At 43.1% G+C, this 20123-nt stretch overlaps 1 protein-coding gene across 1 annotated transcript in view; it reads right to left on the bottom strand.

Moving 5' to 3' along the window:
- Nucleotides 1–75: 75 nt before the first annotated feature.
- Nucleotides 76–20123, bottom strand: part of l1cama (L1 cell adhesion molecule, paralog a) — a 39589-nt gene continuing 19541 nt past the window's right edge. Inside the window, exons 2-28 of the mRNA XM_054608395.1 lie at nucleotides 18238–18594; nucleotides 17025–17039; nucleotides 15273–15375; nucleotides 14449–14651; nucleotides 13388–13510; nucleotides 12788–12958; nucleotides 11857–11971; nucleotides 11468–11652; nucleotides 10609–10740; nucleotides 10379–10525; nucleotides 10183–10294; nucleotides 9768–9928; nucleotides 9371–9530; nucleotides 8932–9056; nucleotides 8693–8794; nucleotides 8075–8272; nucleotides 7917–7987; nucleotides 7545–7770; nucleotides 7337–7452; nucleotides 6700–6916; nucleotides 6245–6367; nucleotides 4617–4793; nucleotides 4398–4511; nucleotides 4140–4289; nucleotides 3587–3718; nucleotides 2588–2660; nucleotides 76–1885 (exon numbers count right to left, since the gene is read on the bottom strand). Coding sequence (XP_054464370.1) covers nucleotides 1624–1885; nucleotides 2588–2660; nucleotides 3587–3718; nucleotides 4140–4289; nucleotides 4398–4511; nucleotides 4617–4793; nucleotides 6245–6367; nucleotides 6700–6916; nucleotides 7337–7452; nucleotides 7545–7770; nucleotides 7917–7987; nucleotides 8075–8272; nucleotides 8693–8794; nucleotides 8932–9056; nucleotides 9371–9530; nucleotides 9768–9928; nucleotides 10183–10294; nucleotides 10379–10525; nucleotides 10609–10740; nucleotides 11468–11652; nucleotides 11857–11971; nucleotides 12788–12958; nucleotides 13388–13510; nucleotides 14449–14651; nucleotides 15273–15375; nucleotides 17025–17039; nucleotides 18238–18364 — 3840 coding nt within the window. The 5' untranslated portion in view covers nucleotides 18365–18594 and the 3' untranslated portion in view covers nucleotides 76–1623. The remainder of the gene's footprint in view (nucleotides 1886–2587; nucleotides 2661–3586; nucleotides 3719–4139; nucleotides 4290–4397; nucleotides 4512–4616; nucleotides 4794–6244; nucleotides 6368–6699; nucleotides 6917–7336; nucleotides 7453–7544; nucleotides 7771–7916; nucleotides 7988–8074; nucleotides 8273–8692; nucleotides 8795–8931; nucleotides 9057–9370; nucleotides 9531–9767; nucleotides 9929–10182; nucleotides 10295–10378; nucleotides 10526–10608; nucleotides 10741–11467; nucleotides 11653–11856; nucleotides 11972–12787; nucleotides 12959–13387; nucleotides 13511–14448; nucleotides 14652–15272; nucleotides 15376–17024; nucleotides 17040–18237; nucleotides 18595–20123) is intronic.

Raw genomic sequence — 20123 nt, 5'->3', positions numbered from 1 at the left:
ACCTTTTTAATTTTTTTCTTTGCTAAAACAGCCAGATATCACTGCAATCATTTTCAAAAATGGAAAGTTCGAATTTATAGCAATAGCACAAAGAAGAAAAAATGACAACTTGCAACAATTCCAAATTAATTAAAGTGGTTTCAAACTTGCACATTTTCACATTTTTATATCAAACACAGTTGGGTTCTTCAAAACAATCTTTAAGGGTATTTACATTCTGTGGAGAAAAAAAACTGTTCTCAAAACCACTCCAGTACCTTGTATTTTTAATCAGTAACATGTGAATACAATGTCTGCCCAGCTCTGAAAAGAATACATTCTCTGTGTTTGATGTAAATACCAACTGCTTGCTTTTATTATACATCAACTGGCAATCATTCCGCCTGTATGCAATATCAACTTGCATTGATGAGGGTCTGAAAATAAAACATGAGTGTTTGCTCACAAGCCTCCACTCTCTTATCTGTAAATATACATAAATACTGCTCCTCAAACCGTTTGTGAAATATGAGATGGACAGGTATGAAAAGATTGTTAGTTAGAGACAACAATGTTTTTAATACAGTGTAGAAAGAGACAAAGACAGATACAGAAAGCTACACGTAGGTCTCGACACAAAAAATTACAATATTATTTCCAACAATGACATTACACTTCTGGTGGGAAGGCGAGAGAGTAATGACATCAATCTGGTGCTCTATGCAGACCCAGCAGGCACAGGAACTTATAAGGAGCATGTACATATCTATAATACTGTATTATGGCTAAATAGATAGATGTAGATGCAGCTATATACACCAGATGCTACTCAGCATGTTCACAGCAAGTTCCCATAACGCATCCAATGTTATTTATAGTAAGAAACTTGGCTTCACTTAGTTTCAATGAAAACATTTTGATCCGTGAAATATGTCAACTGAGAAAAGTCGTTAGTTTTATATAAATAGTGTAGAAAACAATATTTAAAAAATGATGATGTAAATAAAAATGGGTAATAAAAAAGGATGTTTTGTATTCAAACACATTTGTTAAAATAAAATAAAAATGTCACTGGCAAGTACAATCTGAGACATCAAATGGCATTAGACATACAAATGTGTGAAATAATATAAGGCATGATAAATATCTAAGACTTTTTACAGCAGCATGTGCTGTCTGTTTCCCCACGCTAGGCTCTACTATCATCCTCCTCTTTCAATGCACTTCTCTGCATCTCTATAGCACCGTACCTATAGTCCCTCTGATATTTCTACCTGTACAACATTCTGTCTTTATCTTTCTATAGAGTTGTCTGTGGGGAGAAAGAAAAAGAAGAAAGGGAGAGAAATGAATGTTAGTCATAAAGATATGTTGTAAACTACACAGATAAAAGGAGGGGGAGGGGGGGTCGAAAGACATCTTTAGGTCAGTCAAACTTGTATCGCATTGTCCACTACTTTGGACACTCCTTTGGTCAAAACAGTCCGGTCGATCAGATGACTGCCAGAGGCATCTGAATAGTCAATACATTGATTGTATATTAGTCATTAAACTACATATCAGCAAGTCAGTAGGGAACAGGAATGTATGGGCACATATGTGTTGACATGTTTTGGTCTAATGGCCCCCGGTGGATGTGTGGGGTTAATCGAGGATGGTGACTGAGTTGGGCATGCCATTGGTGGCTGGGGAGACGGCGGTGGGGTTGAGCGGGGAGTTGTCTGGCAGACCATGCAGCGCGTCTGGACCCTCGCTGGGTCGACTGAACTGGCTAACCAGAGACTCATCCATGTTGAGCTCGGTGGTTATGGCACTGCTGCCGTTGAAGTCCAGGTTGTCCTCGCTGCACAGCTTGCTCTCCTCGCCCAGGGACGGCTGGCTGGCCGTGCGCTTCTCCTCAAGGTCACTATGTGAGAGCACAAAGAAGTAAAAGCAAGAAATATTAACATATGTCATTAGTTATTATTCAGTCCACTACACGCCAACATGCAAGCTGTAAATACATAAAACTGCAACCATTAGTCAATTCATCCATTGGTTGACTTTTAAGTAAGCCAAAATGCCCAATGTTGCTAGTTCTAGGTTCTAAAGGGTGAACATTTGTAACTTTTCTCAGTCCTACTGTATAGTAAATTTCTTATTTTGGTATTTGGGACAGTTGGACGGACAAAACAAGACTTTTGTTGAAGTCACCCTGGGCTACAGCTTATTGTGATGGGCTTTTTTTGCCAGCTTTCTAATGTTTTACAGATCAAACAATTAATCGATTAATATGAAATATAATGTAAAGATTAGTTGTAGGCCATATATAAAATAATACGCTCTCTGTGATTATACCAAATGTAACAGGGAAGTCAGTAGGTAAGTAAGGCATTGGCAGGGATTATAAATAAGAGGGTTTGGGAGAGCAAATCAAATCACAGCATACCTTTCTAGAGATCTGCAAAGCAGGAGCAGGCATTAGGGAGAAGGGGGACAATGAAAGGAACACACAGGGTTAGGAAAAGCAAACAGTGCTGAGGGAATCAAGGCTGGGAGTTAGAATTTAAATGATCTAGAGAAACATAATGTAAAACCCAAAGAGAGGATGTGCATTCAGATGACAAACCTATACTCTCCGAAAGTCTCATCCTTCATAGGCCGAGCTTCTGAGTCCATCGGGCCCTCTTCTTTATCTTTCACTGTGAAGGAGATTATTGGATTTTATTATCAGTGAGATCTCAACCATGTTTCTCTCTAAACCACCGTCTCAGACATCGATAATGACATTCTGTCACACAACAAGATAACACCCAGTTCAAAAAAAAAAAGATTGGGTCTGTGTATTCATGTAGTTTAAAGTTTGATGTTGGACTTAATTTCTCATTGACTTTCAACATAATAGATAGCACTCTAAATGTTACTGTTAGAAAATTGTATTATTATGCCAGTGGGTATGGTGTGATGATGTATTATTCAATTAGTCCTTGCTTTTAGCAGAGACAATTAGGTCTACTTTAAAAAAAGGAAAGCCACTTGTTTCTCCCTCGTGTTGAAAGGGATGAAAGGCCGGTGCTTTTATCTGACCAGTCAGACAGTAGCCTGCAGTTACTCTAGTGGTTTGTGATTATCATTTCACAGTTCTTTTCAGAGCAAAACCTCTCTTACTGTCCGGTAAGGACGTGCAAGCTTAGAGGTCTGTTTGATTACATGTTTGATGTGAAAGCTGCAAGGGAGAAGGTTGGCCAAGTGAAAAGAAGTGGTCAGTTATTTGGACATTGAGCCACTGTAAGGATCACACAAAGAATTCTGTTTCCAGTAAGAATAACCTTGTTTACTGTGGTGCATTCCTGTAACTGCTAAGCTTTCTTTTTCTACCACAATGTCATTTTCATTATCAGACAGCTTTATGGCTCCAGCAGACTGTTCAGTGTCTCCCACAAAGCTTCTGTGGAGTGTGACACTGCAGTTGTGTAACATTGTATTGCTCTTACACACAGGCTTAGAAGAATTAAGGACTGGAAAAAATGCGTTCTTTAAAAAAGTTGCTCAAGGCCTCAACCATCTTCTTCAACACTTAAACATTGCTACTGAATGCGTAACACTCATCTGGGTGGGCTGCACTTGCCTGAATACTTCCCCCCTTTACTCCTCTTGATGAAGCAGAGGATAAGCAGTATCAGCAGCAGCAGCACGATGGCGCTCACAACACCGATGAACCAGCCTTGTGTTGCAAAACTGGGCTGCACCTCTGTTACTTCTTCAGAGAGAAAAGAAGAGTGAGGTTGGGAGAAGTGAGTGTATGTTTGTAATAGGGAAACTGGATGAAAGTACAAGAGGAGTGGAAAGGATGAAAAACGTAAAGGAGAAGCAAGATAAAAGAGGAAAGATCTAGAGCGAAAAAAACAGAGCAATATGTTTTTTTCCAGGTTGGCATTGCACATTTGGGAACTAAAGAAAATAGCACAATACGCCAAACAAACACAAGTAATGGATCATTGCATATGGCTAACCAAGCTTTCTTTTCACAAGAGTCTTTGAAAGCACTTCACAGGCAGTGGAGAGAACTGCAAGGCACTCTCTGTAGGATCAGGCTTTATATTTAGATGTGGGAAGCCCAGAGGAGAGAGCAGAGAAGATGAAAGAAAAGAGGATGAATGAAGGCAGAAGACTCATAGTACCTGTTCCACCTGTCTCGATATGAGCCTCAAAGAAGGTGGTGTTGCTGTAGGTGAAGTTTAGATCATAATGAGTGCCAGGAGTCAGGCCCTGGAGCTGGTAGAAAGACTGGGAGGAGTTCACGTTCACTGTTTTCTTCCATTTACTGCCATCTGCAGAGACATGACAAACTGACATGAAACTATTCCCTAGCTAGATTTGTGGTTTTAAAAGGTTGACTATAGTTAGGATTTTTTTTGTGTACTTATTAGAAAATATACCTTTTTTTTTAAAGTAGTGTATCTGGAAGCTGACGTTCCTGTGTCTCTTCTTGGCAACCCAGCTGAGGTTAACTGAGTTTTCTCCAACAGACAGGTTGATGTCAGCAGGAGGCGCTGCAAACATTCAGAGGGAGGAATTAAACTTTTTGATCTAGTACAATCTGATTCTGTTTGTGTCAGATCTGTGAGGGTGAAGAAGTCTGTGAATTAGCTTTGTACCTCCATCCAGCGTGGTGGCACCCTCCCTGATGATGGGCTCTCCGTCCCCTGCAGTAGTGCGCCCCCTCAGGAAGAAGCGGTAGTGACCGTGGGGGTCCAGGCCACTCAGGGTGAGGTGGCTGACTGTGGGGCCCTTTATTGTCTCTACCTGCATGGGGCTGTCATCACTCTCCACAACTGAGCACATTGCAGCAGAAAAAAAACGTTCAATCACAACTTGATCTTCAACACATCGTTATGGGTGACACAATGACTGACTGATGAGCATTATTAGGAGGCTATGCTTTGACATTTTTCAGTGTTATGGATTTAGCTTGAAATGTATTGTGTGGTGTCATTCATGATGTTTTTACTGCAGCATAGAAGCACTTATTAAACGGAACAATTTATGTGCCTGTTGTTTAATTGTTTTGTGAGATACAGTGGGTACGGAAAGTATTCAGACCCCTTTAAATTTTTCACTCTTTGTTTCATTGCAGCCATTTGCTAAAATCGAAAAAGTAAGCAAGGCACAGATCTGGCCAAGGTTACAAAATAATTTCTGCAGCACTCAAGGTTCCTAAGAGCACAGTGGCCTCCATAATCCTTAAATGGAAGAAGTATGGGATGACCAGAACTCTTCCTAGTCCAGCCAAACTGAGCAATCGTGGGAGAAGAGCCTTGGTGAGAGAGGTAAAGAAGAACCCAAAGATGCAGTAGGGAGATGGGAGAAAGTTCCACAAAGTCAACTATCACTGCAGCCCTCCACCAGTTGGGGCTTTATGGCAGAGTGGCCCGACGGAAGCCTCTCCTCTGTGCAAGACATATGAAAGCCCGCATAGAGTTTGCCAAAAAACACATGGAGGACTCCCAAACTATGAGAAATAAGATTCTCTGGTCTGATGAGACCAAGATTGAACTTTTTGGCGTTAATTCTAAGCGGTATGTGTGGAGAAAACCAGGCACTGCTCATCACCTGCCCAATACAATCCCAACAGTGAAACATGGTGGTGGCAGCATCATGCTATGGGGGTGTTTTTCAGCTGCAGGGACAGGACGACTGGTTGCAATTGAAGGAAAGATGAATGCGGCCAAGTACAGATATATCCTGGAAGAAAACCTCCTCCAGAGTGCTCAGGACCTCAGACTGGGCCGAAGGTTCACCTTCCAACAAGACAATGACCCGAAGCACACAGCTAAAATAACAAAGGAGTGGCTTCGGAACAAGTCTGTGACCATTCTTGACTGGCCCAGCCAGAGCCCTGACCTAAACCCAATTGAGCATCTCTGGAGAGACCTGAAAATGGCTGTCCACCAACGTTCACCATCCAACCTGACAGAACTGGAGAGGATCTGCAAGGAAGAATGGCAGAGGATCCCCAAATCCAGGTGTGAGAAACTTGTTGCATCATTCCCAAGAAGACTCATGGCTGTACTAGCTCAAAAGGGTGCTTCTACTCAATACTGAGCAAAGGGTCTGAATACTTATGACCATGTGATATTTCAGTTTTTTTTTTTATAAATTTGCAAAAAGTTCTACATTTCTGTTTTTTTCTGTCAAGATGGGTTGCTGAGTGTACATTAATGAGAAAATTTAAAGGGGTCTGAATACTTTCCGTACCCACTGTAGGTGTGGAAACAATGCTCACCCTGTTGGTACTGCAGTAGGTATCCAGTGAGGACTCCATTGGGCTGAGCAGGTGGCGTCCAGTGAAGGGTCATTTCTGTCTCTGATGGGCTGTCCAGCATCAGGGACATGGGAGGACCAGGAACTAGCAGCAACACAAACATACCTGATTAAAATTCCCTTTGCTTATGTTAAAATTGATTATTATACTATTTTGATCTACTGTCACCTATTTCCCCCAGACAACTGCCTGCTCAATAATATCTATCTCTTCATCAATTTCAACCTCCTCCTTTTCACGGCTATCCACACACTCAATGTCTGGATACAGTGTAATTTCCTCTTTGAAATCCAATATCCAATCCTCCCTTCCTCCCATCTTTGTCTCTCCCTGTCTATAATTAAAATCACTTCCCCCACTTTATCCATCACCTTCCCTCTTCCAACGCCCATTTTTCCTCTCTTTCTCATTCTCACCTCCCTCTTGAGTCTTGAAGGACAGCGTCTCAGAGGGGGGTCCCTCTCCCTTGCTGTTGAACACGGTGACGACCAGGGCGTAGTGGGAGTAGGGTCTGAGATCACTGATCACCTTCTTCTCCTCATTAGCTCCAGTCTCCACCTCCCAAGTGTTCTCTGACTCCCTGGACCTCCGGCCTCTGTGGTGGCTCCTGGAGCCGGTTCTGGTCAAGTAAACCTGGAGCCACGAAATAGGTCATGGTGAAATGATGAACGAGGAAATCCTGGGTTTGTTTTTGAGTTACATTTGAAATTTAAAAAAAGTCATACACCTCTTATAATTCATTCATTGCATATCAAGAAATGTTCGCATTGCATTAAAACTGGTATGGATAGGATGCTGAATGGATGATGCATTAAAGACCCAAAAGAGAGAAAGGGAAGCATTGTGACTACAGTGTGATACATTCTGAAGATGAGATCATCTAAAATCAAAGAACTATAAAGGCACTTCTCGTCACAACCTTGACACTAAAGAGAACTCTGATTCTCTTTTCCAAGCCAAGATCTGTCTGCCTCCGCTGTAAACCCCAAATATGTATTATGCATGAGGACAGGGGCTGAATAGGAAACAACGGAGGAGATATAGGAGCAGTACCCTGTATCCCAGCAGGTGTCCTCTGACTGTCTCTTTGTCCACTGCTGCCCAGTTCACTCTGATGGTAGTGCTGTTTATTAAAATAACACCCACATCCATTGGCGCCTCCATTGGAACTGAGAAACAACAACAGATAGTAGGGTGAAAGGTGAGAAAGAATACTAAGTAGAAATATTCTCAGTACAAGTAAAGCTTTTTTTTTTTTTACCATCTTCTCCTGAGTAACCGATGACGGGGTCTGGCTCAGGTCCCTCCCCTTTCTCATTGACAGCCTGAACTTTGATCTCGTAGGCAGAAAAGTTGCCAATGTCATTGACCGTGAACGGTGGTGTTGTTGTGTAGTTGGTGTGCCATCTGGGTCCACTGCCCACCACTCGCCGCCACAGAACCCGATACTTGAATTCAGGTCCATTTAAGTTACGTTTGTCCATTTCCTGCAGTGACAGCAACAGCAAACCAGGGAAGTTAATAAACCAATCCAGGTAATAAACAATAAACAAACAATAATGCAAAGACTGATGCAGAGAAAATTGTCTTGATGCTGGTTCAGACAATTAGTACATTCAGGCAAGAGATGTACCTCCCAGGTGATGAATAGAGTCCCTGGTTCTTTGGACTCACTCCTAACATCTTCAGGGTTATTGTCTGGAGCTGTAATTATAAAACAATTTCATTTTAGTGTCATTCTGAGTTCACTTTGAGACTGAAAATGTGTAGTTACAAAACACTGGTTCTAACCTTCAGCAGGTGTATTGTGGATTTCAGATGGCTTGCTGGGGCTGCTCTTTCCCACAGAATTGATGGCAATGACCCGGAAACGGTAAGACATATAGGGCCACAGAGGGAGGTTAGCACGCTGCTTGTTTCCTGTTACCCTCTTCAGCTCCTCCCAACCCCTCTCCTTTGCACCTTGGTCCTCAAACTCAACTACATACTCTGCAGAGAAGGATCGACAGAGTCAAGTAGTGATGGAGAAAGACAGGATGTAAACAATAAAGAAGCAATAAAAACCTGACATACTGAGACACTTTGAGCTTTACAAATGTCTGACGCCACAGATAAAATAATAATAATCCTGTTGAAGTAATGAAAACAGAGCAGCCTTTCATTATGCCAGGGGGAGATGAAGATATCGATTTGTTGCTCTGAGTATTGGAGTTAGACAAGTTTTATGTAAGCATTTTTGTGTGTGTGTGTGTGCCAGTGCATATTCTCACTTGATGGCACCATTACAAATATTCTAAAAACACAAAAATCAAATCACTATCTATTCAAAAGCAGTTTTAGCATTGCAGAGAAGTAAAACAGAGGACGAACAAGACAGGTGTGTGCATATGTGTATGTGTGTCTGTTAACCTAGCACAGCGCTGTTGTGGTCGTCTCCAGGAGTCCAGCTGAGGGTGACTGCATGACGCTTTGGATCAGTGATCTGGAGAAGGACAGGAGGGTCTGGACGATCTGAGGGGGACAACAATAATATCTTCACTACAACTGTCTGCACACTGCTTGTCTACACACAAAAAGCTTCAACAAAAAAGGGCAAAGAATATTTGCAAATTATTGGAAATCACACAGTATTTATTTATTGATCTTACCCCATAAAGTGAGGGTGCCATTGGCTTCAGCCATGTCGTGCTTAGTGATGACTTGACAGGTGTACACGCCCTCATCATCTGCTTCCACATTAGTTATTTTCAGATCTGGTCCATCAATCGTGTATCTGAAGAAATAATGTCATCGTTGTTATCTTCATCTTACTCCCCCTTCTTACTACCTTCTTTTTCTTTTCCTACTTCTTTTTTTTTCCACCATGGTGAGTCATTTATATGTTTGTTTATGTAACAGGAACAATACAGATAAACATTTTATGGGAAAAGAAATGTAATGTTTATAGGGTATCTAGCTAAAGATAATGTGTATCCTCTGTTCCAGATTAGACTAAACAATCAGATGGATAAAATCACCATCCTGTCAGTAATTTAAAACATTATCCTAATTTCTGTCATTTCTCTTATACATAGAATATGGTCTTACTTTCCGTCACTGTGGGACTCAGTGATCTTTTGACTGTTTTTTCTCCACTGAATGAATGGAGAGCCGAGTTTGGGGTCAACCAGGGCCAGACAAGTGAAGATTGTTGTGTTTCCACGCTGCACCTTCAGAGCCTGTGGAGGTGACAGGATCACTGTCCTGTCTGGAGGAGAAAGCAAGCACACACACAATGATGAGACAAGCTGCAAGAGGTGCCACCAACATCAGCTACTAAGGGAAACAGTGTGTGTGTGTGTGTGTGTCTGTGTGAGTGCAAGTGTGTGTGTGTGTGTGTGTGTGTGTGTGTGTGTGTGTGTGTGTGTGTGTGTGTGTGTGTGTGTGTGTGTGTGTGTGTGTGTGTGTGTGTGTGTGTGTGTGTGTGTGTGTGTGTGCAACTCACTGAGCACTTCCAGCTCGGCAGTGACAGACATGTTATTGTTCTGTACAGAGCATGTATAGAAGCCCTCATCGGCATTTGTGACATTATAGATCTCAAGCACCCCGTTGCTGAGCAGCTTCACTCTGGGATCTGCCAGAAGGGAAGAGGGGCTGATGCTCTCCCTGGAAAAGACAAACGTGTACACAAAAACACACATTATAAACCTGGCAAGCAGAGTAAGAAATACACCTTTTCAGATCCTGCGGCTAACGATTGTTCATCTAACGACTGTTCATTTATGCATATGAAGAGCTACCTATGCAATTATATCACCTCTGTGAAATTTGTTAAAAGAAAAATCTGCCAGACAACATGCTAGAATACATATTACAGTACAATGCACTGTAACACAATGGAATAAGTGATCATGCCTCACCATGTGACTTCAGGTTTAGGAGAGCCAAATGTGTCACACTCAAGTGAAGCTTTCTGGCCCTCTGTAACCGTGTACGTCATCCCATCATCAGTCAGGATCTGAGGAGGCAGCTCTGAAACAACGCACACAAAGAGAAATGAGACACACAGACCTACACCCACAACTCTGTTTAAGAAGTGACAAAACAAGCATTCACCAATGACATAGATGTTGGTGTTGGTGAGGATAGTTCCATGCTTGTTGGAGGCCTGGCACTGATAGATGGCAGTGTCGCCCAGGTTGACATCCATCAGTATTAGAGATCCGCTCGCTGTCAGAGAACGTCTGGGGTCCTCGTCGGTTTCTGTTTAAAAAACATGCAGTCAGCACATCCACAGTGCACAAGGTTGTGTGTTGAGGTGCCTATTGTTGAGTGTATGCACTGACCTGAGAGGGAGATCCCATTGATGGTCCAACTGATGGTAGGAGTGGGGATGCCGTCCGCCTGGCAGTGTAGCTTGACAGTCTCACCTGGGGCATACAACTGACTGGTTGGCTCCGTTACCCAGTAGGGAGCCGCTACAAGGGCAAGAATATATCAGTTACACACAGCATAAGCTAAACAATACATCCTTAAGTTAAACAGTATCAAACCTTTACACAAAAAGTTCTCAGTAAGACTGATGGGTTGAGATTGATAGGAAACACCCGACAAGTTGTCAAAGTCTCCTAAATGAAGCAACTGATCGCCAGTTGGGCTTAAAAGGAAACTCCATAATTAAAATAATGAATAAAAATAAGTCAAGGACTATTTACTAGTCACAGGGAGTACAAGTCAGTTTGTGACAGTTGTGTAATGTCTTCTTTTTACTCAATTACTCACTTAAAATCATCCATTAATCTTAGCTTGGGCTCGGTTAACAATAATTTAACAAAAAACCTTTGAACAAGGGCACAAGCTTCAAAGATGTAAATACTTGGCAGGGATCTAGTGAAACACACTATCAGGTGGCATTATGTGAAGAACAGGAGTTTGACCAATAGTAGGGTTAAAAGTGGGATAACTCTATGAAAGTTTTATCCTAAATTGCTTGAATACTTTAAAACCTTTATCTAAGAGCAAGAGTGAAGAATTAATTTACTACGTAGCATATACTGTGTATATATGTATGTATGTATGTATGTGTGTGTGTGTGTGTGTGTGTGTGTGTGTGTGTGTGTGTGTGTGTGTGTGTGTGTGTGTGTGTGTGTGTGTGTGTGTGTGTGTGTGTGTGTGTGTGTGTGTGTGTGTGTGTGTGTGTCATACCTTCCACAGTCACAGTGTAAGTGTGTGTGACCTTCCCTTGGGAGTTCTCAGCTATACACTGATATTCACCCCCGTCGCTCTCTGAGATATTACTGAAGCGCAGGCGGCGGTTGAACATGTCTTTAATGACCCGAGATTCAGACATCTCGCCATCTCTCCTCAGCCACGAAACGCTGGGAGTTGGACTGAATAGGATAAGAGAGAAGAGGAAGAGGTATAGCAGGAATCCGAAGGGTGTGGATAGAGGGATGCAACAGAGGAAGCGAGACATTGAACAGAGATGGGAGGTAGAAGAGGAATGGATGAGATGTAGGTAAGATTGATTAAAAGGTGTGGCTTAAGTTTTCAAAATGATGGGTGCAGAAATATGTGCGCACACAGACACTCACAGGCCTTGGACGATGCACTCAAGCTCCACGGTGTCGCCCCTGAGGGAATGGTAATTGCTGTGGCTTTCAGTAGGTCTCATCATGTGGGGCCTCCTGTTCCGCAGTAGAGAGTTGGCTGGAGAGGCGGAAACACAAAGACGGAGCAACAGATTCATACATATGTATGGGTAATTTTCAAATTGCCGTGCTGCTGACGGGGCAGCCACTTTAGAGACTCTGACACACACAAACACAAACATACGCAGGGTGTGGAATCATGTGGAGAAGACTTTACCTTCCTAACAACACATCATTGTACAGCTTTTCTACACACCCACACACACACACACACAGGTCTCATGTTAACATGTGCTCATCTTTCTGACCTCTAGTTTGGCCACAGATGCTGGCAGCCACATCTCAGTGTGAGCTGCATCTCATTACCACTGGGCTGAGGAGGGGATGGGCCCCCGTCGGCTCTGTGACGGTCTACTGGATACGGGACTGCTTTGGTCAGCACAACATGCCACCACATGGGATCGAGATGACTTTGGTTTAAGTATGAGGCCTCAGTGATTCTCTACAAATTTTCATGCTGACTATTTATCATACTGTGCTTGCCAATTTGATATACAAACCTATACTGTGTTTTACTCTAACAGATTTAATACTATATATAGGAAACAAGAAGATTAACGTTTGACGTAATTTCAATGCATACAGATAATAAATCTTAATGTTGATCCTCTTACTTTTCCTCCGGTGCCACCATGAGGTACACATTCGTAGTTTTGAGAGAAAGGGTGAAATATCTATGGGATTGCCGTGAATATTGCCCATTGAAATTCATTGTTTTAGATAAAAGCAGCCCTATCCTAAAGATGTATTTCTGGAGCTCAGTTTAGGTCAGATCAGTCCAGTCTACTGTCAGTTGATCCAGAACAAAACTCACAAGGGTTTACAGTCAGAGTGATAGGTTCCTTTGCCAGAATGGTGCGTGTCGCCAGGTACTGGACATTGCAGGTGTAGTCTTCCCTGCTGTCCTTGGTTGTCAAATGGGCAAAGTATAGGTTACCATCCTTCCCCACGACCACCCGTTCACTTAGCTGGATATGATGTAGCCCTGTAGAGAGAGGGAGAGAGGATATGAGGGAGAAATTGATGACAGATAGAGGCAGCTGGGAAATGGGAAACAAGGGAGAGAGAATGAGGAGCTTAACAAGAGGGAGAAGTAATATAATAGGGAGGCATAGAGATACAATAGGATTAGACAATGAGAGAAATAGAAAAACGGTATAAAGCGACTTCGGAGGAAAGGGGTAAGAATAGACTCTGCTCAGCCGACAAACGGTACTGAAGACATTGAAAAAAACATCCAGGGACAGTTAAATGCATGAAAGGATGTTCTGTACATTGAAAAAGGAAAAAAGATAATATTGTTTCAGAAATAAACAATAATCTGTATCTCACTATGATGTCAGTGGAACATAAAAGGAAAGATAGATTGTCTAGGTAGCAGATTTATTGAGAGATGGAAAGGTAATGTACTCACTCCAGTCCATCCAGTGAATAATAGGCTCCATGGAGCTCTGCGGGGGGTTACACTTCAGAACGATACTGTTTCCCTCTTCAGCCTTCACACTAACCTTCTTTTCTTTCTGCTGGGATGGGGGAACTAAAGGGAAGCAAGTGGGGAAAAACACAGATGTGTTCACGCCTTTGCACACATTCATGGCATTTTTCATTTAAAGATTTTCTGAGACAATCCATATCACAAGTCACAATGCAGTGGATAGGGAGTCTTTTTTTAAATCCTTATTTGAGGTACTTTAAGAATCTGAGAAGCGTGTGAGAAGGAGCCAGGTTGTCTCTTGCCTTGTAAAATGATTTGATTTGTGAGTCATATGTCTCCTTCCCTCCTCCCCACCTTCCTTCTGCCCATTGTTGATAACCCCACAGGAGCTACTGAAGAGCGCTTCACATGACATCAACTCAAGAGCGTTTCTGGGGAAACCGTTGTCAGGGAAACTGTGATCGAAGGAGGTCGCCCGGGAGAGAGCCAGTCACACAGGTGGATGCATACACAGAGGTGCTCTTTACTTTTTCCCAGGGGACCATGTGTGTGCGTGTGTTTGCATGTGTGTACATGCTGATTATCAGGTTATGTTCTGGGTGTGAGCCTCCATCTGCTAACAAATGAGCTCTCTGTAAAGCAGGGCAAGTTAAAGGTTTTTACGCGGGCTCTGAACGAGGCTTTGTAAATCGCTCTGTTATTGCTGATTAAAAGCAACAACATGTCTTGCTTCTACTCTGGACCTTGAAGGCATTTAGAGGTGCTCAAACTCTGAAACTGGCATCTATAAAAGACGTGTAACTCCTCTAATTTGATGCAATTTGTCTGAAAACCCACCAGAGGAAGTTTAACTAGTTTGATATTATTTCAAATGGTGTGATTCATCTCTCAAGGCTAAAGTCAAATTATACCAAATCATCAAATACTCACTTAGCATGATGGAATTTGAATATTCAAATTAACCATCAAAATTGAATCACTCTTTCTTCGTAACTGATCAGTGTTTGCTTGAGCATCAAACAGCAATCAGCACGTCTTACCATCAGTGTTGAGTGTGGCCTCGTTGGAGACGGCTGTCCCCAGTTCGTTGGATGCATAGCAGACGTATTTGGCCTGGTACTGCTTCAGGCTGTCCATGGTGTTACTGAGTGTGTAGAATGCAAATGAACCAGAGCGCTCAGAAACCTTCAGCTCTGGGTCACTGCCTGGGTCAAACTCCTCTCCATCCTTTGTCCATCGGAAACTTCAGGGAAGAAAAAATGAAACAGTAATGCGGATGGGAGAATGTTCACTCAAATTTCCAAGCCAAAAAACCCATTTCCATGCCTTTGAAAAAGCAGCTTTTGAACACACACAAAATGTCCTTCCATGTCCCTGAATTTGATGGTAAAAATGTATTGATGTAAAATTTACAGGAGATGCCCCAGTGGGACTCCAAAGCTTCTGCTGTGTAATTGCGATATTCATCTTTTCCTTGGCAATTGGAGCAGTTTTCCACTTCAGAGAAGCTAAGACACTCTGAAAGATTGCTCGAGGGCTTAATGACATTTATCCCTTGTTGAAATGAGAACTCTGACTGGGAGAAGCTGTGCTCTCATGTAATACTAATGCGTAGATGCCAGCTGAACATGGAGAGGGAAGGTCAATGTTCTCAGTTGTCTAAAAAGATAATTAGGCTAGGCGCCACCATGACTAATATAGGATCTTCAGACTGTTGGCGTGTGTGTGTGTGTGTGTGTGTGTGTGTGTGTGTGTGTGTGTGTGTGTGTGTGTGTGTGTGTGTGTGTGTGTGTGTGTGTGTGTGTGTGTGTGTGTGTGTGTGTGTGTGTGTGTGTGTGTGTGTTGTGTGTGTGTGTTGACTAACATGGGTAAAGGGTTGCCAGTGGCTTCACAGCTCATGACGAGGTCTTCAACACTGAAGACGGTGACAGACTCCGGCTGTGTGATGATCATTGGAGGCCTCTTGACTGCAACGACCAGAAACAGAGTTAGTGCTGTCATACCAACAGTTACAAAAGCAGGCGTGCATGTGCTACTACACACCTATTGGTTCAAATAGATAAAGATACATGCACACAGTGAGAATTGTGCTGCAGTCTTCACATGATCTGCTTTCATTCTGCATGCTGCATGTCATAGCTGTATGACTCCAGCTATGACATACACACATATATCATCCCATTGAAAAACACACTTTTTCTATGGCTGCTGTTAATGGCTTAGCAAACAGCAGAGTATAACCAGAGATACCACTCATTTTCTTCGTTTAACAGCTGTCAATAAGCATATTCAGTCAATATCACTTAAAAAGACTCCCCAGAGAAAGAGATGAAATGTGGGCCGAGGAAAAGAGTGAGAGTAAGAGAGCAGGCAGAGAAAATGGGTTGAGATGAGAGGAAATTGATATAGTATAATGTAAAAGGGAGAGATCATGTAGAAGAGATATTTGGAGCAGTGTTCCCCTTGAGACTAAGAGATATAGGCAAAGGGAGGAAGGAGTCTGCGGGGAAATGAAGCAGGGATTTTGAAGGGAAAAAAGTAATGACCACCAGGACAGGTTTCTCTTTCTCTGTCGCCAATGTCCAAAACAGTCATAAAGCAGTGCCTGGAAAGAGACTCATAAAACCAACATGCTGTGAATACTGTATTGAACCAACATGCTTTATGGCCCATGTTTTATTTTTATGTTCCGTTTTTCAATACCTATAGACAGAAATGTAAATCTTTTCACAAAATAGCTCAGTGACTATACACTGTAGGCTGTTAGCGGTGAAATAGAGGTCACAGCTTGATAGTTGTTGGTAAGGTCTTTACAAAAATTGACTTTAAGGGAAAGAGAAAGAGCGCAAAAGGATGTTTATATCATCTAGGTAAATGGGTAAAGGAGGTCACAGGATGGAAGGCGGTTGCGGTAGATGAGGGGAGAGGCGATGGAGATGGAGATAGAAAGTGTAAAGCGGACAGGGGAGTTGGATGGAAGTAGAGCAAAGAGAGAGCCCATGCAGAGCAACAGAAGGCAGAGCAAAAGGAGACAGAGGGGAGAGGGGAAAAAGCAAACAAGGGGTAGACTCACAGAGATTCAGAGAGAGACTGATAGGTAGAGTGAGGGAATTTAATGAAAGAATTCCCAGTGACAGAGGAAATAAGCCCATTTCCTCAGCTGATCAAATTGAAGTTTGGGCTGCGGGCGCAGCTCCATTATTGGCAGAGGAGGAGGCGAGGAGCCGATACTTAGTGCTCTAACTCCTCTTTATTTCCCTGTGTCTTTGATCTGACAGCCCTGCTGCCTCCTTACAGACAGCAGCTCCTTACACTTCCTCTTCCCTGCTCCTACAGGGATCTCACCTACTGGGAGCAGATGAGGCTGAACACGCACCCACATACAGAAAAAGGCACACAAAAACAGGCGCATGTTCACAAAACACACACACACACACATACATCCTCACGTACAAACACACGTGCATGATACAAAAACAAATGCATAAACATAGACACATGCAAGCATGCACACTAATGCCTGATTCATTAAAGTGCAGCACAGTGCAACAGGACTTTCAATGAGTGCTGGGTGGAAAACAACCACATATAAGTAAATAAAGTTGAAAGCACTTACGATCACTTATTTGGTCTGTAAATCCCCAGTGGTGGCCAGAGAAAAGGCAATGAGGGAAAAATATTTTAGTTATAGTAAACAAGAAGGAGCAAGAGATTTAATACAGAAAGACAGACAGCAAACATACAGACAAACAGAGAGACAGGCAGATAGACCGATAGATAGACAGACGTTGATCACTGATAATTGAACAAAATGTATGATACATGGCAGATAAACAGTGTAATATCTCCTGTAATTGAGCGTAGCTTTAACCCCGGCCTCTTTGACACAGATTCTAAAGCACATCTCCTTTATTGATCCTCATCACTGCCCAAGTGACTCTCATTGACATGGAGGAGCCTTGCTAATTGAAAGGCAGGGGACACCTTGACCTTTTCCATCTTTGACCTGCTCCTTCTTCCTCATCATCATCCTCCCTTCATATTCATCAGCCCTCTCACCTCTGTGTCACAGATTCGCCCTTTCGTAATTAGACTGGGACTGAGATTTACTGCATTTCATCAACATTTACAGGTCATGTATGCGTGTCCAGGCGTGTGCAAACTCTTGTTTGTGTAGGTGGTGAAGGACTGTGACTCACTGCAAGTAGTCTTAGATAAAGAGTGAACAACAGAAGCAGCAGTGGAAACAATATTCTCTCTCTCTCTGCGTCTCACTCTATTGGAGCTCTGTGGGCAGGCCGGCGCAGCAGAGAAGATGAAGATCAATTTCCCTGCAGGGCCACAAGCTCAGCTGTATTTCTAATGCCCACATATTGCATTGAGGAGGATGAAGAAATGAGAGCGAGTAAGGGAAAAGATTGCTGGATATTTGTCATATAACTCCTTTGTTGATTAAATTACTCCTCAATCAGATTCTGGTTTGCACCAAGGAAACCAGATCAATAGTGGGACTAATCAATGCTGTATGAGGGGGATCAATTACAAAATAATTAGACACACCACAGGCACAGATGAGCTCTAACCAAAGAAACCTCAGACGGTGTAGTATTTCGAGCATAATAGCGCCATCCAACCCTGAATATTGAGGTTATTGAAAAAGAAATACATGTTCATTCTGCTCATTTGCACAAATGAATCATGATGAAAGATCATTATTAGCGTGCTTTGATGAAACAACAATGTAATTAACACAACAAACAGATCTTTTAATCTCATGGAAGCATTCAGCTACCGTTGTCATGAATGGTATGATATGAATCTGTACTCACAGTTGGAGGGTATGTGTATGGCTGCTTGGCTGGGCCGGGCAGCAAGGGAGAGGAGGAAGAGAAATGGGAGGAGGGGAGAGGAGCATCGCCCCCTACTGCCAACCTGCTGTCGCTGTGTGTGAGGCATTGCTCACTGTCCCATCAAAGTCCCACCTGCTCACACACGTACAGTAAAACCCAAACAGAGGTCAACCTCACACACACACTTGTGCAAAGCAAGTGTGAGGCTTTGTTTCTTTTTTCAGGAGGCCTCGGCTTTGCCTCGTTCGTCCCTCTTGCCTTCTTTCTTTTTTTCCCCCTCACTCCTTTTCGCTTTCGTCTATAAGTCAGGTCCACGCCCTCCTGCTGCTCTCCTCTCTGTAACATAAAAGAGAAAAGAGAGGGGGGAGGAGGAGGAGAGGAGTGGAGAAGCGAGAGGGAGGGGCAGAGAGGGGCCATGTGTCAGAATGGGAGAAAAATGACCCTGCACCATGTGGTCAGACCTGCACACAGACCGCGACATGGAGTTAACACACCAATCAAGGGTCAAACATACACATCCCAACAAAAGGCAGCAACAATGCCTATCACTGAACCTGTTCCTGCAAACAAAAGTCTCCATTTGGTTAATTACATGACCAGTGGCCCATATGGAATGGCCAGTCAGCTGGACAGATGGACAGAATACTGCAACAAGAAGCTGTACAGAACCTCGCAGCACCCAGATGGGCTGTGCACAGACAAATGCAGATTGATGAAGTGTCAAATGAGATAATACGCGAAACAGTCAAACAAATAGTTGATAATAAGGTAGACTGGTCCGGGCTGCGTTTCACAAACTGAACAGACTGTAGTGTACTTGGGTCATAGTGCTGTGATAAGTGTGTGATAAAGATGCTATCAGTCATGGCGAGTGAGGGAAGCCACCCCTGCTAGGAGTCTATCCGTTCTCCATCTGTACCCTTGGAACCGGTCCTCGCCACAACATACAGGCTGTCCTCCCTCGCGGCACCACGTGGCGCAGCCCGCTGACTGTTTACACTACTCAGTATCACACACAAAGAACTGTTATAGCACACCATGGTTAAGACGTACATGTGAGACAAAAGAAAATGGCGACAATAGAGAAAGGAAGCTTATTTGGCACGAAGCTTTGCCGTAATGGCAGCGTGATTGAAAGAGTTCTGGCTCTGCTCTCCTCTGTTTGTTGGCAATGCCACAACGGAGTGATGGGTGACCTTGGAGAGTGGGGGGGAGGTCAGAGAAGAGAGGAGATGAAGATGACGGAGAAGAGTGGTGGGTGAGAGTGGGATGGAGAGATGTAATCATCCTTCATTTTCTGTTATCTAGTGGGTAATGGCTGGTCGGTTAATTGCGAGGGACATTAACATGTCACTCAGTGAAAAATATATTGAACAATATCTTGAAAAGAGCAACAAGAACATGGGTTTTGTGTACATCAACAGAGCCAAATTAGATGAAATTAATTAAAATTAAAGACCTTAATAAGGCAGTTTAAACCGACAGCATTAGGATTAAATGAGCCATTACGCTAACTTGCTTGCTTTGTCAGAAGAATGCCACAACAGGCACATAAAGAGGGAGAAGAGGGAAGGGTGAAGTGGGTGGAGGACTTAAGGGGAAGATAAAAAAGGAAAAGTGGGTTTGAAGAGGAGAGCAGAGGAGAGCACAGGAGAGGGAGAAGTGTAGGTGAGGGAGGAGAGAGGCAGAGTGGAGCAGGGAGGGTGAGAGGTGATGGGAGGAGCGGAGGAATATGGAAGGAGAGGAGGCGGAGGAGGAGGGATGACAAAGGGTGACAGCTGTGATGCTAATCCTATCCATCCAACTGCACACATACACACACATGTGCAAGCTCTTCCAATCAGTCTGCATCATTTGTTCACTTT

The sequence above is a fragment of the Anoplopoma fimbria genome, chromosome 12 (genome assembly GCF_027596085.1).
Source record: "Anoplopoma fimbria isolate UVic2021 breed Golden Eagle Sablefish chromosome 12, Afim_UVic_2022, whole genome shotgun sequence".
Lineage (NCBI taxonomy): Eukaryota > Metazoa > Chordata > Actinopteri > Perciformes > Anoplopomatidae > Anoplopoma > Anoplopoma fimbria.
The sequence above is the reverse complement of the archived record's forward strand: the minus strand, read 5'-3'. Positions and strand labels throughout refer to the sequence as shown.